Source organism: Callithrix jacchus, chromosome 18 (genome assembly GCF_049354715.1).
Source record: "Callithrix jacchus isolate 240 chromosome 18, calJac240_pri, whole genome shotgun sequence".
NCBI lineage: Eukaryota > Metazoa > Chordata > Mammalia > Primates > Cebidae > Callithrix > Callithrix jacchus.
Genome location: NC_133519.1, coordinates 20,112,549 through 20,140,081, shown reverse-complemented (window position 1 = coordinate 20,140,081; position 27,533 = coordinate 20,112,549). Strand labels below are relative to the sequence as shown.

Below are 27,533 nucleotides of genomic sequence, written 5' to 3'. Positions count from 1 at the left end.
GGTGAGGGCTTTTCCAGATATTTACTGTCTCAACTGGCTACGGGACTCAGCAGGACCATACCCCTCCCTGCCAGGCTCCAGCTAGATACAGGCTGGGCTTCCTTCAGCCCACCTCATCTTCTGCCCGTGATGCCCTCAAGCCATCTCAGGATTGCCAGTCTTTCTCATCCAAGGTAATTCATTCTAGGGTCTCAGATGTTGTGTCAAATTTATCATCTCTGCCCACCCCCACCCCAGGTCTCATGACACCCCTGTGTCACATGAAGTGCTTCCTCTGATGAGTTTAGTAGTAGGTCTCCCTCTCCACCCAGCCTGTGGAAGAGAAGAGGCAGCGTGAACTGGGGGAAGGCAGAAGAAGCACCCAGGGGTGACAGGCAGAAGGGAGAGAGGGACAAGGTTGAAGGCGGGCGGTCCCAAACACAGGGCACTGAGGGCCAGATGGAACATGGGGTGCAGCCAAAGGGTAGAGAGGGCTGGGCTTCAGGCACAGTCAAGGCTGGCAGCGAGGAGGGGAGAAAGTCAGTGGTGGGTCTGGAGGGTCCAGGCAGGACAGGAGAGCTAGTTGGGGCTGGTGACCACTCAGTCAGAGCGGGGCCCAGGGAAGCCTTACCACCTGGCCGCTGACGGATGAGGAGTTTTCTGATTTCATCATAGACAAAGATGAGAATGCTGTAGGGAATGGCACAGAACCACCAGCTTATCCTGTGGAGAGCAAGAGCCAGTCAGCATGGCAGGAGAGACAGAGGCCAGAGGACAGGAACTGCGTGTTTTATTTCTTGTGTCTACTGTGTGCCTGGGACAGAGCTGGGTGCTGAGATTGCAGTTGAGTAAGATCTGGTTGATCCCTACCTTTTTTTTTTTTTTTCTGAGGCAGTCTCGTTCTGTTGCCCAGGCTAGAGTGCAATGGAGTTTTACTCTTGTTGCCCAAGCTGGAGTGCAATGGCATGATCTTGGCTCATTGCAACCTCCGCTTCCCAGATTTTTTTTTTTTTGAGACAGAGTTTCACTCTTGTTACCCAGGCTGGGGTGCAATGGCGCGATCTCGGCTCACCGCAACCTCCGCCTCCTGGGTTCAGGCAATTCTCCTGCCTCAGCTTCCTGAGAAGCTGGGATTACAGGCACGAGCCACCATGCCCAGCTAATTTATTTGTATTTTTAGTAGAGACGGGGTTTCACCATATTAACCAGGATGGTCTCAATCTCTTGACCTCGTGATCCACCCGCCTCGGCCTCCCAAAGTGCTGGGATTACAGGCGTGAGCCACCGCGCCTGGCCCCACCTCCCAGATTTAAGTGATTATCATGCCTTAGCCTCCTGAGTAGCTGAGATTACAGATGTGTACCACCACACCCAGCTATTTTTAGTATTTTTAGTAGAGATAGGGTTTCACCACATTGCCCAGGCTGGTCTTGAACTCCTGACCTCAGGCAATCCACCTGTTTCGGCCTCCCAAAGTGCTAGGATTATAGGCTGGAGCCACTGTGCCCAGGCTGAGCCCTACCTTTGAGGTGGTCAAAGCCTATGGGGTTAGTGTTTGGGGGTAGAGAGAAGAGGCACGAGACAGAAACATAAAAAGCCAGTGATCATATAGTATGATCAATGTCATATTAGAGCTAATGCAGTGTTCACGAGATTCTCTACCAACTTTTGTGGAGTCACTGAGGGAGACCCCTTTGCTCTCTGCCTACTCTAGTGCTTATGCCCACAAAAGGTAGGTTGTCTGAGCAGGATGGGTCTATCTGAGACAGCTGGTGTGGGCTGTCAGCGAATATACAGGTGTTTCCCTGTTACAAAGATGGGGACATTGTTTTCTTCCAAAACCTCTTTTTATACTTAGACCAGGAAGATGGATTCTGGGGAGGGGTTGAATCAGGACAGCAGGTGTTCCCTTGGATGACAGAAGAAATGGCCTAGACCAGCACTGTCCAATAGAAATATAATGTGAGCCACATGTCAGATTTCACATTTTCTAGTATCCACATTCACATAAGCAAAATGAAACAGGTGAGATTAATTTTAATAATTTTTTATAAATTTTTAAATTGTTTTAGAAAATATTGAGATGGGGTTTCACCATCTTGGCCAGGCTGGTCTTGAACTCTTGACCTTGTGTTTCATCCATCTCAGCCTCCCAAAGTGCTGGGATTACAGGCTTGAGCCACTGTGCCTGGCAGTTTTTATAGTTTTATATAACCCAATATATCAAAAATATTATCATTTAAATATGTAGTCAATATAAACATTATTTCTTTTAATTAGATTTAATTTTTTTTCAGAGGCAGGGACATGCTCTGAGGTCCAGGCTGGAGTGCAGTGGCACGATCATAACTCACTGCACTCTTGAACTCTTAGGCTCAAGCTGTCCTCCTACCTCAGCCTCCTGAGTAGCTGGGACCGTAGGTGTGCACTGCGACCCCTGGCTAATTTTTAAACGTTTTGTTGAGACGAGGTCTCACTTTGTTGTGCAGGCTAGTCTTGAACTCCTGGCCTTGAGCAATCCTCCCACCTCGGCCTCCCAAAGTGCTGGGATTGGAGCCATTACACCCCGCTTCAATATAAGCATTATCAATAAGAGATTTTACCTTCTTCTTTTCATCCTAAGTTCTGGAAATTCAGTGAATATTTTTCACTGACAGCATGTCTGCGCTCAGACACAAAATTTTCAACAGTGAAATGGGAATGTAGTCCAATCGAAATAATGAAGTTGTAATATAGAAAAATATTTCACATGGCCGGGCGCGGTGGCTCATGCCTGTAATCCCACACTTTGGGAGGCCGAGGTGGGCGGATCACGAGGTCAAGAGATCGAGACCATCCTGGCCAACATGGTGAAACCCTGTCTCTACTAAAAATACAAAAATTAGCTGGGTGTGGTGGTGCGTGCCTGTAATCCCAGCTACTCAGGAGGCTGAGGCAGGAGAATTGCTTAAACCCTGGAGGCAGAGGTTGCAGTGAGCTGAGATTGTGCCATTGCACTCCAGTCTGGCGCCTCGTGACAGAGTGAGACTCTGTCTCAAAAAAAAAAAAAAAAAAAAAGAAAAATATTTCACATTGCTTTAGTTTTTGACTTTAAGTAAAATTAAGTAAAATTACAAATTTACAATTTACTTCCCCAGTGTCACTAGCCACATGTCAAAGGCACAATAGTCGTATATGGATAGGGGCCACCATATTGGACAGTACAGTCCTAGGCCACGGCTCGTTCCACACACACACAAATATACACATTTCTATACAAATAGCCACCTCATCCCTTCATTCAACAAACAATTGTTGTATGTAATTTGTGTCTGCATTAGGTATTGGGGAAATAAAAATGATAACGTGTTGGTCTAATCTCAAGAAGCTCAGGGGAATCAAAGAAAAGGGGGTGAACACACACACACACACACACACACACACACACACACAATACAGAATCACAATATCAGGTGCTAAGTTTTATGGTTAAGGTGAACAGAGTGTCTGAAAGCACACATGGTGCTCAACTGCATTTGTTATTATGTCTGCAATGACATTAATAGCAACAAGAATGAAGCTACTAGTAACAAAGTGTCCACCATGACCCAAGCATATTTGGTGCTTTATACTCATTTCTACATGTAAATGCCACAACACTCTGCCAGGTCCATCCCTGGAGTGTATTAGTGAGACTTTGCAGGTGTAGCTGAGGCTCAGAATGGTTACGTACTTGTCAAGGTCACAGAATAATGCACAGCAGAGTCGAGACTTCCACCTGGAATTGTCAGTATCCAAGTCCAGTGCCAATGCCTCCTATTAAACACTAATTGAGTGTCTACAATGTATATAGCATTGTGTGAAACACTACATGGGATAGAAAGGTGAGCAGAGCACGTACATGCATAGAAAATGTGTTGGAAGAATACATACTCGATCATTAACTGAGGCTAGTTATGTAAGTTGGGGTGGGTAATGGGGATGGGAGTGGAATGGAACATTTGCTTTTTTCTCTGTACATTTTTAAATAGAAATTTTTTTCACATCAAGCATATACTAATGTTAATGCAAAGCAAAACAAAGCCAAAACCTGGAATTGAACAAGTTAAGGCACCAGACAATACGAACTTCAGTAGGCACGATCACGTACATCTACATTAAAACATATTTGCATAAGTACAACGGAATTAGCTAAGCATAGATTAGGCTATTTTTATGGTTACTTCAGCTCCAAGCAATATGTATCCTTGGACAACTACAGCACACATCACCACGAAAAAGACTTCACGCTGTTAAACATTGTTAAGTCTGCTAAATTTGTGTGTCTAGTGGGTTGTGATCATTTGGCGCAGTCTCTAATATCTCCCTAAATAAGACCCACTTATCAGAGCACCGATGACTCTGCTTGTATCACTGAGTGTACATGTAGCGCCATGTATCTGGGCAGCTCCTGGCTCATGACCATCCTAGTGAAACATACCCTATCTCTCACATGCTCCCCTGTGCCTGGGCATCCCCTGTGGGCATCCCTTCCCTTACTCACTTGAGTGGGTACATTCTCAGGGCCACGTCCATGCCTGGAGTGTAGGACAGAAATGCAGCCAAGAATGTCTCCTCCAGGATCCCGAATATTAGGATTTTGTTTCTGGGAAGAAACATGAAAGGGTGTGACCATAAGGGAGAGGAAAAGGCGGGGGGAAATAGGATGTCCTGGTGTGTAGGGCCTGGGAGAGTGCTGGGGCTTTTGGTGGGAGGCTCACCTCATGCCCTGCTGGAAAACTGAGTTGCGGCGAGTCTTAGAGACGATGAGATCCGCCCACTGCACAAGCACAATGGTGACAAAAAAGGCCGTTTGGCACGTGAACTCCACAACTTTTCGCTGCTCATAGGTCTGGAGAGGGCAGGCAGAGAGGAGACAGTGTCAGAAGGGGATTCCGTACACCCTACGGCTTCTTCCCTCTCCCACCTTCCAGGACCCCTGGGCTGAGTCAGATCCTCACTCTTTAGACCCCCACAGCACTTCACACATGCCTCTGTTTTAGTGCTTTCGATGTTGTATTACAATTTGTTTATACTTTCCTTGCCCAGCTGAAAGCTTCTCAAGGACAAGCACTGGCCTTATGTAGCTTCATGTCCTCTCCCTGTGCTTAGTTCAGTGGATGGCCTGTAGCATGGCTCAATAAATATGTATTGAATTAATAAGAAGGATGGGGTTTGCCAGGCGTGGTGGCTCACGCCTGTAATCCCAGCACTTTGGGAGGCCGAGGCGGGTGGATCACGAGCTCAAGAGATCGAGACCATCCTGGTCAACATGGTGAAACCCCATTTCTACTAAAAATACAAAAAAAATTAGCTGGGCATGGTGGCGCGTGCCTGTAATCCCAGATACTCAGGAGGCTGAGGCAGGAGAATTGCCTGAACCCAGGAGGCGGAGGTTGCAGTGAGCCGAGATCGCGCCATTGCACTCCAGCCTGGGTAACAAGAGCGAAATGCTGTCTCAAAAAAAAAAAAAAAAAAAGAAGAAGGATGGGGTAAGAGAAGAAGGTGGACTTAGAGAGTGGTACCAGATGGGAGACATTCATTCGTTTGTTTGTTCTTTCATTCACCCTTTACACATAAGGAACTTAGAGTCTAGTGGGGAAAATAAATATGCTAACTATGTCAGCACAATAGACAGGTTATAAAAGAGATCTCAGAGGGCTATGGGAACACAGAAAAGGTACATCTAAATTAGATTGGAGAAAAAACTCATGTTTTAAAAACTAAAACAGCATGTTTATAAATAACTCATAGATCAGATACATTTGAAAATATGTAGGACTGCACAATAACGAAATACTACGTATCAGCTCCCATGGGATGCGGTAAAGTTGTACTTGGAGAGAAATACAGACCCTTAAACGGTAGAAGACAAAGGGTGGAAACTGATGAGCCGAACATGGAACTCACATAAGATCAGTCGGCACATTTGCATGCATCCCATCATCCACCACTGTCCATCACAGTCAGTTGCCTTCCCTGCGTCACTCTCTAGCATTTCTTGAAGATTTTAGCTTCTGACACTTTACTCCGCTATTACTTCTGTCCTTGTTTTTGGAGATTGAAATGTCCATGTTGATCATCCTTCCAATGCTGTGGTCTCACAGTTCCTTTATCTTCTCCTCCCATGATATTGTCCTCCACTCCCCACCTGGGCTGCTTCCTCCCATCCTTAAAGTCTAGATATTATCCTTTCCAATACCTACAATTTCTCTGTAATTTCAAGCATCTTACTCTCTCTGACCACCGTTTTTATAATTCTATCTCACTCTAGTATCCTGGTTCCAACACTTCTCGGACCCCCTTAGACTTACAATCCTTTGATGAGATATATTATATATTCGGTTATTATCTGTCCCCCATCCCACTCCACATCCTTAACTAGAAATGGTCTTGATCTCTTGACCTCATGAACCGCCTGCCTCTGCCTCTCAAGTGCTGGGATTACAGGCGTGAGCCACTGTACCTGGCTGGTTTTCAGATTTAATTTTACTTTTTTTTTTTGAGATGGAGTTTTGCTCTTTTTACCCAGGCTGGAGTGCAATGGCATGATCTTGGCTCACTGCAACCTCTGCCTCCAGGGTTCAGGCAATTCTCTTGCCTCAGCCGCCCGAGTAGCTGGGACTACAGGCGTGCACCATCATGCCCAGCTAATTTTTTGTATTTTTAGTAGAGATGGGGTTTCACCATGTTGACCAGGATGGTCTGGATCTCTTGAGCTCGTGATCCACCCGCCTTGGCCTCCCAAAGTGCTGGGATTACAGGCGTGAGCCACTGTGCCTGGCTGTTTTTCAGATTTTAAATCATATCATTTAAACTCTCATAGAGGGAGAGAGTATAACAGGAGAGCACACAGCATTTATTTCTGGGATAAAACCTAGGACAACAGAAATCAGCTCAGAAAAGTTGATATGACAAAGACTCCAAGGAGCCAAAGGACCCAGAAAGGCAGGGCCAGACAACAGATAGGAGGAGCCAACTGGAGTGAGCCTGTGGTGAACTACAGAGAATTTGCTGTTGTGGCTGGAGACTGAGGGCAAGAGTGAGAATGCTCATACAGGACTGAACAAGAGGCACCGGCTGTCTGCTTCCCTTCTTCCCTCTTAAAACATTTGCTAGGCCCACTCTCCCCTGTCACTCTCACTCCTACCTTATCTATTCTACTTACCCACTGCTGTCCATAGCTGTCCTCCAGGTCATTCAAGAATTTATCTTCCCAGTAGAGGCGGATACCCAGCAGATCCATAGGCCTAAAGCCATTCTCAGCCATGATTACAAAGTAGGTGAAGAATCCAGCCACAGCCTGGATCATCCCTGTGAATGACAGAGTTGAAGGATGGGGAAGCCTGATTCAGAGAAGGGAGGCTGCAAAAGTCAGGCCAGGGGAGGGCTGGGGGCTGGGACTTGCTTCTAGCTGGGCTGGTGTGTGTCTGGAGAGTAATGCGGGAAAGTCTTGCCATCAGCCGCCTGAGCCTGTCATCTCTGTGGGACTTTCCTTCAAGCCCTGACATTTGTTTCTGAACTCTGACCCAGGGTCAGCTTTGAACCACATCATCTTAAAACTAAAAAGCGTTTTAGACGCCACTGATTCCCTCTCCCATTTTTTTTTTTTGAGACAGGATCTCACTTTGTTGCTCAGACTGGAGTGCAGTGGCGCGATTATAGCTCACTGCAGCCTTGACTTCTTGGGCTCAGGTGTTCTCCCACGTCAGCCTCCTGAGTAGCTGGGACCGGTGTGCGCCACCATGCCCGGCTAATTTTCATATTTTTTGTAGAAGATGAGGTTTTGCCAGGTCGTGCAGGCTGGTCTCGAACTCCTGGGCTCAAGTGATCTGCGCCCCGCAGCCTCCCAAAGTGCTGGGATTACAGGCATAAGCCACCATGCCTGGCCTTCTCTCTCTGTGGGTGAATGCTGGACTCCTCTCCCTTTCCTCTGTCATTCGGACGCTCATCAAGTCCTATCCTCTCACATCTCTACTATCTGTCCTGGCCTCTTCCTTAGTCAAAACCTCTGTTCCCTGCCTGGACCACAAGCAATAGCTGATGTTAGTGTTTGCCTACTAACTACCGAGCTGTGCACTGGGAAAGCACCTTGTTGACATAGATCCTCAAAACAATTCTATTATCTACACATCATAAGTGGGAAAACTGAAGCACAAAAACAGATTCAGTCATTATCCAGGGTCACGTGGCTAGCAAGGGTGAAATGAGAGTCCAACACAGGTCTAACTCCTAAATCTGGGCTTTCCCCATGTGTTTTCTCCCCAAGATACTGGGATGATCTCTCCCTCTCTCTCTTTTTTGTTGAAACAGAGTTTTGCTCTTGTTGCCCAGGCAGGAGTGTAGTGGTATGATCTTGGCTCGCTGTAACCTCCGCCTCCTGGTTTTAAGCGATTCTCCTGCCTCAGCATCCTGAGTAGCTGGGATTACAGGGATGTCTGCCACTACTCAGCTAATTTTTATATTTTTAGTAAAGACAGGGTGTTTCACCATGTTGGCCAGGCTGGTCTCAAACTCCTGACCTCAGGTGATCTGCCACCTGAGCCTCCCAAAGTGTGGAGATTATAGGCGTGAGCCACTGTGCCTGGCCCGTGATGATTCTCTTGTCCCCAGTCTCTTACCTGCTCATCTCTCACCCTATTTTCTCGAATACCATTGCACCTGGCAACTCAAGAACAAAGACTTGCCGGGCGCGGTGGCTCAAGCCTGTAATCCCAGCACTTTGGGAGGCCGAGGCGGGTGGATCACGAGGTCAAGAGATCAAGACCATCCTGGTCAATATGGTGAAACCCCATCTCTACTAAAAATACAAAAAATTAGCTGGGCATGGTGGTGCGTGCCTGTAATTCCAGCTACTCAGGAGGCTGAGGCAAAATTGCCTGAACCCTGGAGGTTGCGGTGAGCCGAGATCCCGCCATTGCACTCCAGCCTGGGTAACAAGAGTGAAACTCCGTCTCAAAAAAAAAAAAAAAAAAAAAATGAACAAAGACTTCTATGGACTCTTAAGTGTCTGTCAGGGCTGACCCCAGCACAAATGATATCTATGTCCACAGTCTTATTTTCCACTATTTTATAAAGACTAAGGGCTCTACCAACCTGGCGTATTCACACTTCTCTAAGTGTGCTGTATGAAATTCCCCACTCCTCCGGTCTCCCACACCTGACCATACACTTCCTAGTCTAAGCCCTACCCTCCCACACCAAGTTTAAGTCCTATTTCCTGCATAAGGCTTCTCTGGCTATCCTCATAATTGGTGAGCCTGCTTGCTTTGTAATCCTGTAGCGTGTTCTGTCTATACCTAATACATGGCACTTGGAGATGCTATCATTTTATGCATGTTTGTTCCTTTTGTACTGGACTGTAAGTCAAGGGCAGATCTGAGATGAGTGGTTCTTTGTGTTTTCAGGGCCTAGCACAGTTTGTTGCTGAGAAAATATCTCCCTGACTTCCAAGCTGAGATGGCTCACATTGCCAGGCAGGGGCAACCCCTCCCTCTCCCTCCACCCCTCATTCCTCTGGGCGCACCAATCTGTCCATAGGCCATGGCAATGAGACGGTGGTTCACCAGTTTATCCATCTTTGGGTTCCGTGGACGCCTCTTCATGATGTCGCTTTCAGCTGACTCATAAGCCAAGGAGATGGCAGGGACCTGGAGGATGGAGGGAGGGGACGACAGGGGTCACAAAGTTCAGAAGGAAACTCAGGAGTAATTTGACTCTACCCTTCTGTCATGACTCAACCTCAATCCATCTCTCAGGAGGTATGAGAGCCGGGTCATAAGTGGGTTTGTCATGAGTTTTAGTAAGATAGCTCCAGGCAGAAAGCAGGGAGCTCGGGAGGCAGGATTCTGGGAATCTCTTGCTCACCAGCTTGGACCTTACCATGTCAGTGCCTAGATCAATGCAGAGGATGGTTATGGTGCCCAGAGGCAGGGGTATACCCAGGACGATGAACAGCAGGAAGGGGGTGATCTCTGGGATGTTGCTGGTCAGGGTGTACATGATGGATTTCTTCAGGTTGTCAAAGATCAGGCGGCCTGGGGAAGATGGTCAACCTTCCATGAGAAGCCCTGGGAGAACACACCTCCCTCAGACCAGCTCCGGGACAGAGAGGCCACCTCAAAGAATTGTCACCATCCAGGAAAGGGTCTGGAGGTCCTGGACCTAAACTGTTCGCCTTTTAATTAGAGCCATGCCCTGTCTGTGTACTCTTTGTTCTTGGATTCACCATAGCTAACGTTATCTGCTCTCTGAAAACGAGCAGGGTTGGGCCTGGTTAATCCTGCAGTGTCTGAGAATGCCAATATAATAGCCTTTACAAGATTAAGGCTGAAATGGAAAGAGCCAGGGCTTGGGACAGGCTTGTGTTCAAATCCCATCTTCTGCCATAGCTCGCCGTGACCTTGGGCGCTGTGACCTCTGTGAGCTTTATTCCTCCTGCCTTGCAAGATTGCTGCGTCCATCCCCGACCGCCTATTCAAAGATGGGAATCCCTCTCTGCCCTTCCTGCTTGGTCTCCCATGGCACCTATCTCCTTTTAACATACTATATACTGACTTTCCAGACCTTACTGACTTTATGGTCTGTCATCCCCACTAGAAATTAAGTTACATGAGGGCAGGGATTTGTGTCATTTGGTCCCCTACTGTTGTATCGCCAGCATCAAGCATAATCAGTGTTCAAATGAACTTGCTGAATTGAATGGATATAAAATACCAAGCAAAGTGTCAGGATGATATAAGGTTTCAATAAAATGGTAGCTATTATTATGATGTGGATTGCCATATGTTTTAGAAAGATAGATAGCTCTAGGCAGAAAGCAGGGAGCCTGGAATGCAGAATTCTGGGTCTCTCCTGTTTGATGGAGGGCATTCTCTTCAGAATTCTCTGGGAAGGATGGGCGCGGTGGCTCACGCCTATAATCACAGCACTTTGGGAGGCCGAGGTGGGTGGATCACGAGATCAAGAGATCGAGACCATCCTGGTCAACAAGGTAAAACCCCGTCTCTACTAAAGATACAAAAAATTAGCTGGGCATGGTGGCACGTGCCTGTAATCCCAGCTACTCGGAAGGCTGAGGCAGGAGAATTGCCTGAACCCAGGAGGCAGAGGTTGCGGTGAGCCGAGATCGCACCATTGCACTCCAGCCTGGGTAACAAGAGCGAAACTCCGTCTCAAAAAAAAAAAAAAAAAGAATTCTCTGGGAAAGAGGGTGTGTAATTGGGCTCATGCAGTCAAATCAGGGGTCAAGCTCCAGCTGATCCTGACGTGTCACCATTACTTAGGCGACAGGTCCCTCAGGGACCCTCCCAAAGACTGTGGCGCATGGAATAGTCCCAGGGGTGTGGCTGCCTCTTGGATTTGCTGTGGACCTACTTGAATTCCAGTGAGAGGACAATGAAGATATTATGTCATACCAGAGTCCTAGGCTCCCTGATAGGAAAATAAAATGAATAAAGTAGACTTTTCTCTGATCTCATCAAAAGAGTTTGCAGATAGTGATGTTCTATGTACCAGCTGATCTAATTTGCAAAATTTTGTCTTACAGTGATTTTCTTCCGAGCCCGTACAGGCTCATGGAGGTTGGATGATGGGAAAATGGAAAGAGGGGATGTATACCAACCCCAACCTGAGTCCAAGGTTGAAGTCTCAGCCCTGGGAACCCTGCCTTCTCACCTCCTCCACCCTGGGAACCCTGCCTCCTCACCCTCCTCCACCCTGGGAACCCTGCCTCCTCACCCTCCTCCACCCTGGGGACCCTGCCTCCTCACCCTCCTCCACCCTGGGAACCCTGCCTCCTCACCCTCCTCCACCCTGGGAACCCTGCCTCCTCACCCTCCTCCACCCTGGGAACCCTGCCTCCTCACCCTCCTCCACCCTGGGAACCCTGCCTTCTCACCTCCTCCACCCTGGGAACCCTGCCTCCTCACCCTCCTCCACCCTGGGAACCCTGCCTCCTCACCCTCCTGCACCCCGGGAACCCTGCCTCCTCACCCTCCTCCACCCTGGGAACCCTGCCTCCTCACCATCCTCCACCCTGGGAACCCTGCTTCCTCACCCTCCTCCACCCCCGTGACGATGGAGGCAAAGTTGTCGTCCAGCAGGATCATGTCGGCCGCCTGTTTAGAGACGTCAGAGCCAGAGATGCCCATGGCAATGCCAATGTCAGCCTTCTTCAGTGCAGGGGAGTCATTCACCCCGTCACCTGTCACGGCCACAATGGCTCCCTGAGGAAGTCCAGACAGAGGGAGTGAAATTTTTTTTTTTTTTCTGAGACGGAGTTTTGCTCTTGTTACCCAGACTGGAGTGCAATGGCACGATCTCGGCTCACCGCAACCTCCACCTTCTGGGTTCAAGCAATTCTCTTGCCTCAGCCTCCCGAGTAGCTGGGACTACAGGCACGCGCCACCATGCCCAGCTAATTTTTGTATTTTTAGTAGAGACGGGGTTTCACCATGTTGACCAGGATGGTCTCGATCTCTTGACCTCATGATCTACCTGCCTCGGCCTCCCAAAGTGCTGGGATTACAGGCTTGAGCCACCGCGCCCGGCCCTCCTGAGATAAACTCTCAAGGAGTCCCCAAATTGAAGGCCACCATGGAGGTTCAAGGTGGGGTACTCCTTGGAGTCTCCTCTAGCCCAGCCCACATGTTCCTCTGCTTGGTTTGGAACCAGGCTAAGCCACAGGCTTTCTGCCAGCTTCCTCAGGGCTTTTTTTTTGTTTGTTTGAGATGGAGTTTTGCTCTTGTTGCCCAGGCTGGGGTGTAATGGCACGATCTCAACTCACTGCAACCTCCACCTCTCGGGTTCAAGCAATTCTACTGCCTCAGCCTCCCGAGTAGCTGGGGTTACAGGCATGTGCCACCACACCCAGCTAATTTTTTTTTTTGTACTTTTAGTAGAGACAGGATTTCTCCATGTTGGTCAGGCTGGTCTTGAACTCCTGACCTCAGGTGATTTGCCTGCCCTGGCCTCCCACAGTGCTGGGATAACAGGTGTGCACCACCGCGCCCTTTCGGAGCTCCTTTTCCTTACCAGCCTCTGACATCCCTCCACAATGATGAGCTTCTGCTGAGGGGAGGTCCGAGCAAACACGATCTCAGTGTGGTTCCGGAGGATCTGGTCAAGCTGCTCTGAGTGTAGATCCTTCAGCTCTGAACCATGCACCACAATGGCTTTGGCATCACTGAGGGAAAAGAACTTCAACAGGCTTGTTTCGGGTGTTGAGAGTTCACCAGAGGTGTTGGTGCCAATCTTGACTATAGCGTCATTGTTTCGTTTGTTTGTTTTTGAGACGGAGTTTCACTCTGTCACCCAGGCTGGAGTGCAATGGCACAATCCGGCTCACTGCAACCTCCGCGCCCCCCACTCCACCCCCCCAGTTCAAGTGATTCTCTTGCCTCAGCCTCCCAAGTAGCTGGGATTACAGGCACCTGCCATCGTGCCCGGCTATTTTTTTTTTTTTTCCAGTAGAGACAGGGTTTCAACATCTTGGCCAGGCTGATCTTGATCTCCTGACCTCGTGATCCACCTGCCTCGGCCTCCCAAAGTATTGGGATGACAGGCATGAGCCACTCCTCCTGGCCCTAGCTGCATTGTTTCTTTTTTCGAGACGGAGTTTCACTCTCGTTACCCAGACTGGAGTGCAATGGCACAATCTTGGCTCACCGCAACCTCCACCTTCTGGGTTCAAGCAATTCTCCTGCTTCAGCTTCCCGAGTAGCTGGGACTACAGGCGTGCACCACCATGCCCAGCTAATTTTTGTATTTTTAGTAGAGATGGGGTTTCAACATGTTGACCAGGATGGTCTCAATCTGTTGACCTCGTGATCCACCCGCCTCGGCCTCCCAAAGTGCTGGGATTATAGGCATGAGCCACCACGCCCAGCCTTTTGTTTCTTCTTTCAACCTAGTATCCTCACTTGTCCCCAGCCCTATATTTGTGCCCCCAAATCGACACATTCTATTCCCTCACTCTACTTTTGCCAACAAATCCTCTCTTTACCTCTTTCTTTGTCTTGCTTCCTTTGAAAACCCACTGACATATTCACTTTACTTTCCTATTACGTTGTACTTTGTAATGTGCAAACCCCACACATCCTTCCTACTGAAGGAGACTCCAGGAACTCTAGTAAAGCGGCGTCTGGGTGGGGCAGGCTGGGGATGGAGGGAACTTGGCAGAGCTTGAGTTCTTTAGTGATCTCACCTGGGATTAACCTTGCTGACAGGGATCCTCAGCCGGGCAGCAACTTCCTCTGCTGTCTCGGTGTTTTCTGAGATGATGCCCACACGCTGGGCAATGGCCTTAGCTGTAATGGGATGATCTCCCGTTACCATGATCACCTGGGTTGGGAGGGGAAGGGAAGAGGAGCAGGATCATCTTCAGAGCCTGAATCCTTCCATCTTTCTCCTCTAAGAACTGATAGATCACTGCTTTTTTCAGCCAGGGTTTTAGGGGATTATTCCCAAGAACTTGTGGTATAGACCAAACCATGCTGCTGTGATTTCAACCCTTGGGAGTTGGGTCAACTATGAGACAGGACAATTTACCTCCTAGATTTACCAGGAATAAGCCAGGGATTTGACTATATTCAGAATTTAATTTAATTGCTCCAGAAGCTATTCTGCTTCCTTAAGTGCAAAGACAGAAACACCTACACATAGAACAAGTGGTAATAAAGGAATGTCTGGAATAATCCATCTGCTGAGCTAAATTTCTCTAAGGCCCGGTGCATTGAAATTCTCACTCTTCCTTGCTTCTGTCTGTGGCCTCACCCTGCCCCTTGATTTCAGCTTGGTTTTGGATACCTGGTACCTAGTCCTATCTCATTTCTACCCAAAGTTTCGTACCCATGCTGTGTGCTTTCATAGCATTCCGTTCTTCCCATATGTCAGTACGTGTCACACTTCTCTGTATAGTGATTGTTTCTCTCTCTCCCCCACTGGACTGAGAGCTCTACAAGGGTGGCTTCCTGGTAAAGTTTCCTGCTCTAGCACAATGCCTAGCACATAGTAAGCTATCGACAAATAATTACTGAATGAAGCGATGGAGGAATAATCACTACCTGGAAACCACTGCCCAAGGTTCCCGAGTCCCTCCCAGCACACATGGCCCAGACTGACCCCGGACACAGGTCTAACATAAAGCCAGTTCTTTATGTCAGAGAGCACCTGGTTCTCCTTAAATACCTCCCATACCCCAAGTTTAGGAGCCAAAATATACAGGTAATCCCGAATACAAGGTACGAGCAGGGAAGGTGTCAATATCTAAGCTGTAAAGATGTGTATGAGTCTTAGAATTTGACCTGGGAAAAGGCGAGGCACTGAGGCTCACGCCTGGAATACCAGAATTTTGGAAGGCCAAGGCCAGTGGATCGCCTGAGCTCAGGAGTTCAAGACCAGTCTGGCTAGCATGGTGAAACCCTGTCTCTACTAAAAATACAAAAATTAGCCGGGCATGGTGGTGCATACCTGTAATCCCAGCTACTCGGGAGGCCGAGGCAGGGGTTGAGCCTGGGAGGCAGGGGTTGCAGTGAGCTGAGATTGCACCACTGCATTCCAGCCTGGGCAACAGAGCAAGACTCTATCTCAAATAAATAAATAAAACAAAATAATAAAATAAAAATTAAAAAAAAAAAAGGGAAAACTTTGGCTGGGTGTGGTAGCTCATGCCTGTAACCCTAGCACTTTGGGAGGCTGAGGCAGGAGGATCACCTGAGGTTGGAGTTCAAGACCAGCCTGACCAACATGGAGAAATCCCTTCTCTACTAAAAATACAAAATTAGCCGGGCGTGGTGGCGCGTGCCTGTAGTCCCGTCTACTCAGGAGGCTGAGGCAGGAGAATCGCTTGAATCTGGGAGGCAGAGGTTGAGGTGAGCTGAGGTCGCACCATTGCACTCCAGCCTGGGCAACAAGAGTGAGACTCTGTCTCAAAACAAAACAACAACAACAAAACAAACAATTTGACCCAGGAAATATGGGACGCGGAACATCTCAGAATCTGAAGAATTCTATTGCTGCCATCCCATGAAGGTCAAGGCCCAGCCTGACCAAAGAGGATTTTCTACCTCTGGGTTTGTTCTGAAGCTGAACTTCACTCTTGGTCCGATTGATTTTTGGTTTCCAGCTTTTACACCTGGATATGTACCGCTCAGGGCAGCTGCTCATACCCATCGGAGATCCCTCAGCTCTCAGTATCTCCTTCTCACTGTTGCCTGGTCCAGAGCCCCAGCCCTCCTTGCCTCACCGTTTTACCAGCCATCTCGGCAGCACATTTACACCACATCTTCTAGCACTTTGCTCTTCCTAGTGTGGTCTGCAGACCAGCAGCAACAGCATTGCCTGGGAACTCTTTAAAAAATGCAGTCTCTCAGGTTTCCCCGGACCTTCTGAATCCAGATCTGCATTTCAAAACACACCCTGAGGGATCCTTAGGCACGCAGGTTGGTTTGAGAAGCACTGTGCTGGACACTGGTTCTCAAACTTCTCTGCTCGTTGGAATCTCCAGGAATGTTTTAAAAAATATAGGTGCCACGACTCTATCCTGAGAGTTTCTAATTAAATTGGTCTGGGTTGTGTCCTAGACATTCAATATTTAAAGCCTCCCTAGTGATTCTAATGTTAAAGGCAAGTAGGATTCTAACTAGAGAGGAAATACTATTAAGTAAAAATCATAGACCCAAGGAAACAGAAATAGGCTCAATTAAACTAAGATGATGATGATTATTATTATTTGAGATGGAGTTTTGCTTTGCTGGATTGCAGTGGTGTGATCTCGGCTCATGGCGACTTCCACCTACCGGGTTCAAGCGATTCTCCTGCCTCAGCCTCTCGAGTAGCTGGGGCTACAGGCGTGTGCCATCACGCCCGGCTAATTTGAACTCCTGATCTTGTGATCCACCCGCCTCAGCCTCCCAAAGTGCTGGGATTACAGGTGTGAGCCACCGTGCCCAGCCTAAACTAAGATTATGAAGCATCTACTTTGTGCAAGGCTCTCTAGTAGATTCTCCAACTCATGACAGGTGGCAGGGGCTCCTGGGCTGGGCCAGTATTTACCTTGATTCCTGCACTACGACACATGTTCACAGCTTCAGGCACTGTAGTTCGGGGAGGGTCAATCATGGATATGAGGCCCACAAAACAAAGGTTATCCATGGGAAAATTTATTTCATCTGTGTTAAACGGGAATCCCTTGGAGAAGCTGCTAGGCAGATTCAAGAAGCAGAAGCCTAGAGAGAGACAGGGGAGAGATCAGTAGTCGTCTTCCTATCTGCTTACATCCTTGATTTTTCACCCCATGGATAATAACCATTTTGATGCCATTTTCTTAAAAACTTCTCCCACAGCTCCTCACCTAACACACGTTCCCCAAGACCTCCCAGTTCTAAACAGGCATTTTGGAAGGCTTCCTTTAGTTCATCGTCCATTGAATATTCCTGCCCATGCAGAAGAAAAGTAGAACAAAACTCCAAGATCCTCTCCGGAGCACCCTTCATCATCAGTACGTGGGTCTGGGAGCTGTCCTCCCGAAAGTGGATGGACATCTAGAGAGAGCAGAGGGAGCACTGATGGGACAGGAGGAGAGACCAAAGAGCAGGGGCAAAAAGAAGGGGGAAGGTTGCCGGGCGCGGTGGCTCATGCCTATAATCCCAGCACTTTGGGAGGCTGAGGCTGGTGGATCACGAGGTCAAGAGATCGAGACCATCCTGGTCAACATGGTGAAACCCCATCTCTACTAAAAATACAAAAATTAGCTGGGCATGGTGGTGCGCGCCTGTAGTCCCAGCTACTCGGGAGGCTGAGGCAGGAGAATTGCTTGAACCCAGAAGGTGGAGGTTGCGGTGAGCCAAGATCGTTCCATTGCACTCCAGTCTGGGTAACAACAGCGAAATTCCATCTCAAAAAAAAAAAGAATGGGGAAGGTTTCAAAGGTAAAAAGACAACGTGTTTCACACCCCCATTTCTTTTGTCCCTTCCCCTCCCCAGTCACATCTTGCCCCAGGCTGAGCCCAGCCCCTCCTCCTTTTTCCAGGTAACTGCAGCCTGTTATCATTTGCACAGGCATCTCTATTATCTTCTCAGCCGGAAGCTCCCTGGGGGCAGAAAAAGGCACTCTCACTTTCCCCCTGCATCTTTGCCAACTGGATGGCAAGGGAGCAGAAATAGTGGGGCTGGCAAAGAAAGAAAAGAGCAGACAGGAAAGAAAAAGCGTCCGAAGCACGGTGGCTCACGCCTGTAATCCCAGCACTTTGGGAGGCAGAGGCGGGTGGATTGTTTGAGGTCAGGGGTTCAAGACCAGCCTGCTTGGACCATGTTTCATGGTGAAACACCGTCTCTACTAAAAATACAAAAAATTAGCTGGACGTCATGGCATGCACCTGTATTCCCAGCCACTTGGAAGGCTGAGGCAGGAGCATTGCTGGAACCCCAGAGGCAGAGGTTGCAGTGAGCCAAGATCGCACCATTGCACTCCAGCCTGGGTGACAGAGTCAGAGTCCATCTCAAAAAAAAAAGAAAAAAGAAAGAAAAAAGAAAAAGACTCCAAAGACCTGTGTGTTCTGGGGCCAGCAAGCATGCATTGTGACCTCAGGTCAGTCCATTTAACCTTGCAAAATCTTAGTTCCTTCGACAAAACATAAAAGGTTCTGCCTTGTCTTCTTCATGGAGTTTTCTGTTTTTAAAGACGGAGTCTCACTGTTGTCCAAGATGGAGTGCAGCGGCATGATCTCAGCTCACTGCAACTTCCACCTTTGGGTTCCAGTGATTCTCTTGCTTCAGCCTTTCTAATAGCTGGAATTACAGGCACCATCACCACCCCCCGCTGATTTTTTGCATTTTTAGCAGAGACAGGGGTTTCACCAGGTTGGTCAGACTGGTCTTGATCTCTTTACGTCAGGCGATCTGCCCACCTGGGCCTCCTCCCAAACTGCTGGGATTACAGGCACAAGCCACCGCACCTGGCCCTTCATTGGGTTTTTATAATAGATAGTGTAGAAGGCCAAGCCCGGTGGCTCATGCCTATAATCCCAGCACTTTGGGAGGCTGAGGCGGGTGGATCATGAGGTCAAGAGATCGAGACCATCCTGGTCAACAAGGTGAAACTCCGTCTCTACTAAAAATACAAAAAAAATTAGCTGGGCATGGTGGTGCACGCCTGTAGTCCCAGCTACTCGGGAGTCTGAGGCAGGAGAATTGCTTGAACCCAGAGGCAGAGGTTGCAGTGAGCCGAGATCGTGCCATGGCACTCCAGTCTGGGTAACAAGAGCGAAACTCCATCTCAAAAAAAAAAAAAGATAGCGTAGAAAATACTTTGAAAACTGTGAAGTACGACCCAAAAATAAATTAGTCATTCTAGTCCCTGGGCCTCTGTCTCCTAAAAGCGTGAGAAGTCCCCTGAGAGGGGCTAGCTAGTGTGGCTGGGCATGGGGGTCCTTGTGGCTGCGGTGGGGGAGGGAAAGGAACATTCTTGAAATGAACCCCAGGGGACACCCCGCAGCAAGGAGAGAGAAATGTGGGTTTTGCATTTCCTCTTGATCTCTGATGTATGAAAAGGAGCTCTCCATGGGGTTCCTCTTGTGATGGACAGGAAATGCCCGCTAGGTCGCCTATTGAGAACAAAATCGACACATTGAAAGGAACAGTGGGGGTGCAGAGGAGGCCAGACTATAGTGCCCACAGGGTAAGCAGGGTGGGAAACCAGCGCACAAAACGTGGTTACAACTGTTCCGTTCGTTTGTTCAGTTACGTTAAAAATATGCTTAAGCAATTAAGAGGAAGAACCGTAACTCATTGAAGCAGAAAGCTGGAAAAGGTTTAAAGAGCTGTTTTCTGAGTGCTCAGTAAAATGTGTTGAATAAGTGAAGGGCCCAGGAGGGGACAGCAAGACCTACTAGTAATTTGGTCACGGAAGAAAATCACATCTTGATAGAAAATTACAAGTAAAAGAGACGGAGGGAGAAGTCTGGAAATGCTGGAACAGAGCATCTTCTTCGTTTCATTTTTATCTCAGAGGGTAACAGACCAAGCTCTGCAAACTGCCAGCAGTCTGAGATGTCTCTTGCAAAGACCTGAGTCTCCACCTTTAGGGCAAGCTAAGGAAGGCAGCAAACTGAGGGCCTCCCAGAGCAAGTGCCTGCCAGAGCTTGGTGGCCAGTGGGCCAGCCAGTCACACTTGGTGAACCACTGAGGACAAGTCTGTCATTTGAGTCACACGTTCAAAAGCTCAGAAGAGGCACCAACATACTCATTTGGGAGAAAGTCGCTATTTGTTGGCAGCTCAAACAAATGTCTTTTTTTTTTTTTTTTTTTTTTCTTTTTGAGATGGAGTTTCGCCCTTGTTACCCAGCCAGGCTGGAGTGCAATGGCACGATCTCGGCTCACCGAAAACTCCGCCTCCTGGGTTCAGGCAATTCTCCTGCCTCAGCCTCCTGAGTAGCTGAGATTACAGGCACGCGCCACCATGCCCAGCTAATTTTTTGTATTTTTAGTAGAGACAGGGTTTCACCATGTTGACCAGGATGGTCTCAATCTCTTGACCTCGTGATCCACCCGCCTCGGCCTCCCAAAGTGCTGGGATTATAGGCGTGAGCCACCGCGCCCGGCCAACAAGTATCTTGAATATGTTTTGCTTTTATTTTGAATCACATGGAGGGAGAGGTACCTAATTTTTTTAGTCAAAGGCTATGCTGCCGTCAAAGGCCTTGCCAAGCCATAAAATTCCTGTCTGGCTAGTGAGACCACTAAACATCAGAAAAAAATGGAAATAAGTTTACCATTTGGGCCTAAGAGACCTGTTTTATTACACTCACTAAAAACCAGTTGAGATAGAAGAGGATAAAACTATTTAACTCTTACTTGCTCAGCGTTCCGTGTAAAACTGTGAGTAACTCAGTTTTTAGAGGTTGGGCATGGTGGCTCATGCCTGTAATCCCAGCACTTTGGAAGGCCAAGGCAGGTGGATCACCTGAGGTCAGGAGTTCGAGACCAGTCTGGCCAACACGGTGAAACCCTATTTCTACTAAAAATACAAAAATTAGCCAGGCTTGCTGGTGCATGCCTGTAATCCCAGTTACTCAGGAGGCTGAGTCAGGAGAATCGCTTGAACCTGGGAGGTAGAGGTTGTAGTGAGCTGAGATCGAGCCATTGTACTCCAGCCTGGGCAACAAGAGCAAAACTCCACCTCAAAAAAAAAAAAAAAAAAAAAGAAGAAGAAAAGAAAAGAAAGAAAGAAAAAGAAAAAAAAGAAACCAACGGACTTGGGAATCTCATTTTCTCTTAGACATTTTACCCACACCTAAATGTCTGGCCTTTTCAGTAATGCATGGAGTTGAAGCATCTAGTCCCCTGAGCAAATAATCATGATTTCCCTATGGAACTCAGCTTGCACCCGACAAAGCTCCAGTTCTGACAATGCCACTGCTCCTGCGCCCTACCGTAATTCTCTCTTCAGTCTGCCCGGATTCTACTTGGGAGGAAAGACTGTCTTTCCTGTCCCTCCAGTCCCTCACTCAGCATTTCCCCTGCTCTTGTCCACTCCTCCCTGGACATTGGACCAAATGTTCCTGGGAAAAGAAAAACTTCATGAACACGCCCGAGACCCCTGATCGTCTACCTGATGGCAGCCTCTAGAACCATAAGTCAAGTGTGGGGTGAAAGGAAATACTTGATGGCTAATGAAATAACGTGTCTTGCAAATGCAACCTAACTCTGCAGTGGCAAATCTCCTTGTAGACACAGAGGGGCCTCCTAACAGCTGCATGTGACGCTAACACGACTTTCACCAACCCGCCTCTGCTATCTACAGACATTTCAGAGAGCATTTTATGACGCACTTTTTCCCCAAGTGGCACAGCTCAGAGCTCTGCACAGGACTGACTGATGCCTCTTCCTTTATCACCTGTTTCACTCTCTTTACCTGTTTGTCACATTCTCTTGTGTGTGCCTTCCGTTAATGGGAATGTGGGCTCTATTGAACTTCTGACTGCTCAGAGATGAAGTTGAAGGCGGAGGCAAAGCTCCCCTTGCCCCAGTGATGAGCCCATCCCCCACCACCATTATCCTACCTTTGTGGGTTCTGTACCTGATACTTGTTGGTAGAATTAAAGGGAATCTCTGCCACCTTGGGGTTTTTCTTTCTCATCTCCGTCACAGAGCTGAAAGACTGCTCGATGAACTTGAGGAGGGCTGACTCAGAAGCATCACCTGTTGTGGCCCTCTGCCAGGATGGGGTTTGTATAATAAGCCCCAGGGGCAGGCTACCTGGGCATGAGGCATAGCTGTGGCAACATGGAGAGTGGGGAGGGTGTGTACTTGGGGGAAATTACTGAGCTTCAGGAAAGGATTTTTTTGGGAGACAGCAGGTTATACCCTGGACACTGAGGTACCCTCTTCCCCTTGGGCCTGATACCTTAGCAATGGGCAGAGTCTCCTGATGAGGCTTAAAGTCAGCCCGGTTGCAGAGGCCAGCGATTTGGGCCAGGGTAAACCAGGTATCAGAGTTATTGGCAAATGTTTTCCCTAGGGAGAAAGGAAAAAAGAATTGTGAGCAGGGAATGAGAATTTAAAGCAAGCGATGATTCCCATCCTCTTTGGCACCCAGATACTTCATGGGAGCTGCATTTCTTTTCCTCCACACCTTTTTCTTCTCCACCCCACTTTCAGGCTCCCCCCTCTCTGTCTGGACTCATCATTCCCTCTCAGCTCACTAGCACGTCCCTCCTTGGGTTGCACCAATACCACTAGTCACCAGTCTGTTCTTTGCTGGTGTCCACCTCATATGTGGTCTCATCGAACCACATGTGGGCGACGATCATGCGGTTCTGGGTGAGGGTGCCTGTCTTGTCCGAGCAGATGACGGACGTGGAGCCCAGCGTCTCCACCGCCTCCAGATTCTTCACCAGGCAGTTCTTCCTCGCCATGCGCTTGGCGGTCAGGGTCAGGCACACCTAAAGCCAAGAAGAGAGAAGAGAATACATACAGGAGATGGAATGCTCACACCACTTTGCACTGTGGGTATTTGATTATTTTTAATGCTATTTTAATTTTTTGTACTTATTTCCCTTTTGTTCCCACCTCCTCTTTAAACATTTCATTTCTGGCTGTGGTAAAGGAAATTAAGAAAGTGATTGTGCTTTACAGTAAAAGTTTCAAAAAGGAGTGTATTTTAAAAAAATTTCTTCTTCTGTTTTTGTTTTTGAGACTGGAGTGCAATGGTACAATCTCGGCTCACTGCAACCCCCATCTCCCAGGTTAAGGCAATTCTCCTGCCTCAGTCTCCCGATCTGGGATTACAGGCATGCACCACCATGCCCAGCTAATTTTGGTATTTTTAGTAGAGACAGGGTTTCATCATGTTGGCCAGGCTGGTCGTGAACTCCTGAGCTCAAGTGATCTGCGAGCCTCAGCCTCCCAAAGTGCTGGGATTACAGGCATGAGCCACCATGCCTGGCCAAAAAAGAATGCATTTCTTTACCAGGGTATCATAGAGAAGGATCCTCTTTATTCCCCTCTTGGAATATTCCTCTCCCTCAGGATCCTTGCATATTTTCTATTCAGCAATCTCTTTTTCATTCAAGTTTAGGCCACACACCCCCTTTTTTTTTTTTTAAATAAAATCTTGCTCTGTCACCCAGACTGGAGTGCAGTGGCACAATCTCAGCTCACTGCAACTCCGCCTCCTGGGTTCAAGGAATTCCCTGTCTTAGCCTCCTCAGTAGCTGGGATTACAGGTGCCTGCCACCACACCTGGCTAATTTTTGTATTTTTAGTAGAGATGGGGTTTCGCCATCTTGGCCAGGCTGGTCTTGAACTGCTGACCTCGAGATCCACCTGCTTCAGCCTTCCAAAATGCTGGGATTACAGGTGTAAACCACCTTGCCTGGCCAGCCATACCTCTTTAAGTCAAGTCTTTCCAGGGACTACATAGACAGCTAATCTTTTATGGTGGCATAAGGTGCTAGGTGTGGAGGGACTGTTGGACCAACAGTTTAAACAAAGACTGTGGAGGAGATAACAATAATATCACAGATGGAGAAGGACTTGAAAAATCATTTAAACTGAAAGACTTGGCTGGGAGCGGTGGCTCACGCCTATAATCCCAGCACTTTGGGAGGCCAAGGTGTGTGGATCACGAGGTCAAGAGATCGAGACCATCCTGGTCAACATGGTGAAACCCCGTCTCTACTAATACAAAAATTAGATGGGCATGGTGGCACGTGCCTGTAGTCCCAGCTACTCAGGAGGCTGAGGCAGGAGAATTGCCTGAACCCAGGAGGTGGAGGTTGTGGTGAGCCGAGATCGCGCCACTGCACTCCAGCCTGGGTAACAACAGTGAAACTCCGTCTCAAAAAAAAAAAAAACCCGAAAGACTTTTGTTGGTCATAAGGGCAACGTCTTTAACTGTGAGGCAAGATTTTTAAAAAAGCTAATGAATTTTTAGGCTGTGGTTATATAAGTATGGACTTACGTACATAATCATAGGTTTAGGGGTTATAATTTATTTACATAATATTGCTAGTCCCAACATTTTTGTGCTAGTCCAAACACACCACAAGTATTATTCTCAGTTCTCTTTTAAGAATACTGACAAGGCCGGGCGCGGTGGCTTAAACCTGTAATCCCAGCACTGTGGGAGGCCGAGGCGGGTGGATCACTAGGTCAAGAGATCGAGACCATCCTGGTCAACATGGTGAAACCCTGTCTCTACTAAAAATACAAAAAATTAGCTGGGCATGGTGGTGCGTGCCTGTAATCCCAGCTACTCAGGAGGCTGAGGCAGGAGAATTGCCTGAACCCAGGAGGCGGAGTTTTCGGTGAGCAAAGATTGTGCCATTGCACTGCAGCCTGGGTAATAAGAGCGAAACTCTGTCTCAAAAAAAAGAATACTGACAAACTAGAGTATATCCCAAACAGGTGATAATCAAGACAGGTGCTTTATAGGCCATGTCACAGGAAGAATGGCTAAGGGAAGAGGGATTATTTCACCTCCCATCCTGAGAGTTTGGGGGGACATAATGGCCACCCTCAAAAATCTAAAGGGTTAGTCTGTAGAAGAGAGGGGATTGACTTATTTTGTGTTTCTTCAGCTGGGAAGCTTAGGACAAACAGGGATTTATATTTCTGCTCAACACAATGAAATTTAAATAGAGTAAGCTAACAATAAAAGGAATTGAGACACAAAGGGGTGGGCTTCCCAATTACCAGAAATAATAATCATCTCCTACAGGTTTTAGAGAGGATATTCAGCATTGGCTGAAAGGTTGAATTGAATTTATATGGTCTTTGAAGTCCTTTCCTATAAGATTCTATAATTCTAAATTAATCTTCCTCTATAAACTGATGAATAAATTGAGGTCTGGAGACGTTAAGTGATTTAGTCAATGCTGGAACTCAGTGACTGATAATCCAATGCATTTTCCACTGCAACTTGCTTCCCCTCTCATTGAGGAGAGAGAAGGCACCAAATAAACGGGCAGAAGGAGTCAGTGTAATATGGAGAGCTAAATCATTCCTGTCATTTATGTTCGAATCGGGAAGACTCTGCACTTGAGTCTTCAATGCTATCTAACAATGAAAGAGATGTTAGTGATTCCTTTTCCCTGGGTGGTTTGTCTGCCCTGAGACCACCTTCCACCCTGTCTACTCACAGTGACGGTGGCCAGCAGCCCCTCAGGCACATTGGCCACAATGATGCCAATGAGAAAAATGATAGCCTCCAGCCAGCCATAGCCCAAGAGAAGTGAGAGCACAAAAAAAGTGACACCAAGGAAGACAGCCACCACAGTGATCAGACGGATGAAGTGTTCGATCTCAGCGGCGATGGGTGTCTGGCCAGACTCCAGGCCTGATGTCAGGGAGGCGATTCTGCCCATCACTGTGGAGTCTCCGGTAGCAATCACGACACCTCGGGCGGTTCCTGTGGATGAAGCAGGAGAGGCCAATGTGATGCTGTGGTATGGTAAGAAGTATAGACATTGGTCTCTGCCCCCACTTCCTGACATAGACCTTTTTTTTTTTTTGAGATGGAGTTTCACTCTTGTTACCCAGGCTGGAGTACAATGGCTCGATCTCAGCTCACTGCAACCTCCGCCTCCTGGGTTCAGGCAATTCTCCTGCCTCAGCCTCCTGAGTAGCTGGGATTACAGGCACGCGCCACCATGCCCAGCTAATTTTTTGTATTTTTAGTAGAGATGGTGTTTCATCATGTTGACTAGGATGGTCTCGATCTCTTGACCTCGTGATCCACCTGCCTCGGCCTCCCAAATTGCTGGGATTACAGGCGTGAGCCACCGCGCCTGGCAACACAGACCTTTTAAAACCCTTGAAGATAGGGGTGCTAGGGGAATCTTTTGTCCTAATATTTGGTCTTTGTCCCAGTCTAGACACAGAGCTCCTGAGAGGTGCTAGGGGAATCTTTTGTCCTAATATTTGGTCTTTGACCCAGTCTGGACACAGAGCTCCCGAGACCTTTGTAATTACTTGAGTGAAAGGAGCACCTGACGCGGAACTCTTAAATGCCTTGGAGTTTCCTGGGTGATAGGAGGATGTTTGTTCTAATGAGGTGACTCTTGGTAGGTTTTTGGATAGTCACAGGACGGGGTTGGTGTCCAGGGCAGATAACCATGTGATTAGAGAGTTGGAACTTGCAGTTTATGGCCTGACGTCTTTGGAGGGGAGAAGGGATGAAGGTTGAGTTTGTCACCAATGGCCAATAATGTAATCGATTACACATATGTAATGAAACCTCCCTTCAAAACTCCAAAGGACTGGATTTGGAAAGTGTCTACGTGTGTGACCACGTGGAGGTTACCGGAGGGCAGCCAGACAGGAGAGGGCATGGACGCCCCTCCATGCTCCTTCCTACGTGCCTTGCCCTATGCGTCTCTTCCAGGTGACCATTCATCGGTATCCATGTAATATCCTTTATAATAAATGGGTAAACCTAAGTAGGGTGTTTCCCTGAGTTCTGTGAGCTGCCCTAGAAAATTAATCAAACCTGGGGAGGGAGTCTTGGGAACCCCAATTTATAGTCGGGCCATAACCTAGGACTTGTGATTGGTGTCTAAAGTTGAGGACTGTTTGTGGGGCTAGTCCTAATCTGTGGGATCTGAGTCTTGGGAACCCCAATTTATAGTCGGGCCACAACCTAGGACTTGTGATTGGTGTCTAAAGTTGAGGACTGTCTGTGGGGCTGAGCCCTAATCTGTGGGATCTGATGCTATCTCCAGGTGGATTGTGTCAGAACTGAATTGAATTTATAGGACACTCAGTCATCGTTCTTAGGAGAACTGGCTTTTGGTGGGGAGAACTGTCTACACACGTTGGACACAGAAGTGTTTTGTGTTCAGTGTGAGTACAGGGGGAAAAAAGCCATCCTTTTTTTTTTCAACAGAGATGGTCACCCAAGACATGCCAAGTCTGAATTGGGGACGCTGTAGGGTTTGGTTCCTACAAAGGGGAAGCTGTCAATGGTCAAAAACAGCAGAGACTCAAGGCCCTCTGAGAGGTCATTGTGTTCTACTCTCCTCATATTCAGTTTA

General features: G+C 47.9%; 1 protein-coding gene across 6 annotated transcripts in view; it reads right to left on the bottom strand.

Moving 5' to 3' along the window:
- The window catches only part of LOC100403160 (sodium/potassium-transporting ATPase subunit alpha-4), a 40,947-nt gene continuing 13,414 nt past the window's right edge, over positions 1–27,533 (bottom strand). For 2 of the 6 annotated variants that reach the window (XM_035279136.3, XM_078356081.1), the window contains 16 exons: positions 25,641–25,909; positions 22,742–22,940; positions 22,403–22,512; positions 22,076–22,210; positions 17,351–17,540; positions 17,053–17,225; positions 14,204–14,340; positions 13,033–13,183; positions 12,056–12,224; positions 9,880–10,034; positions 9,524–9,647; positions 7,166–7,311; positions 4,719–4,849; positions 4,502–4,603; positions 611–702; positions 1–312 (listed from right to left, as the gene is read on the bottom strand). In XM_035279136.3, coding sequence (XP_035135027.1) covers positions 284–312; positions 611–702; positions 4,502–4,603; positions 4,719–4,849; positions 7,166–7,311; positions 9,524–9,647; positions 9,880–10,034; positions 12,056–12,224; positions 13,033–13,183; positions 14,204–14,340; positions 17,053–17,225; positions 17,351–17,540; positions 22,076–22,210; positions 22,403–22,512; positions 22,742–22,940; positions 25,641–25,909 — 2,312 coding nt within the window. In that variant the 3' untranslated portion in view covers positions 1–283. Of the gene's footprint in view, positions 313–610; positions 703–4,501; positions 4,604–4,718; positions 4,850–7,165; positions 7,312–9,523; positions 9,648–9,879; positions 10,035–12,055; positions 12,225–13,032; positions 13,184–14,203; positions 14,341–15,711; positions 15,853–16,064; positions 16,178–17,052; positions 17,226–17,350; positions 17,541–22,075; positions 22,211–22,402; positions 22,513–22,741; positions 22,941–25,640; positions 25,910–27,533 lie in introns of those variants that run through there. The other 4 variants (XM_035279137.3, XM_035279138.2, XM_078356082.1 and 1 more) reach the window with 4 other exon arrangements.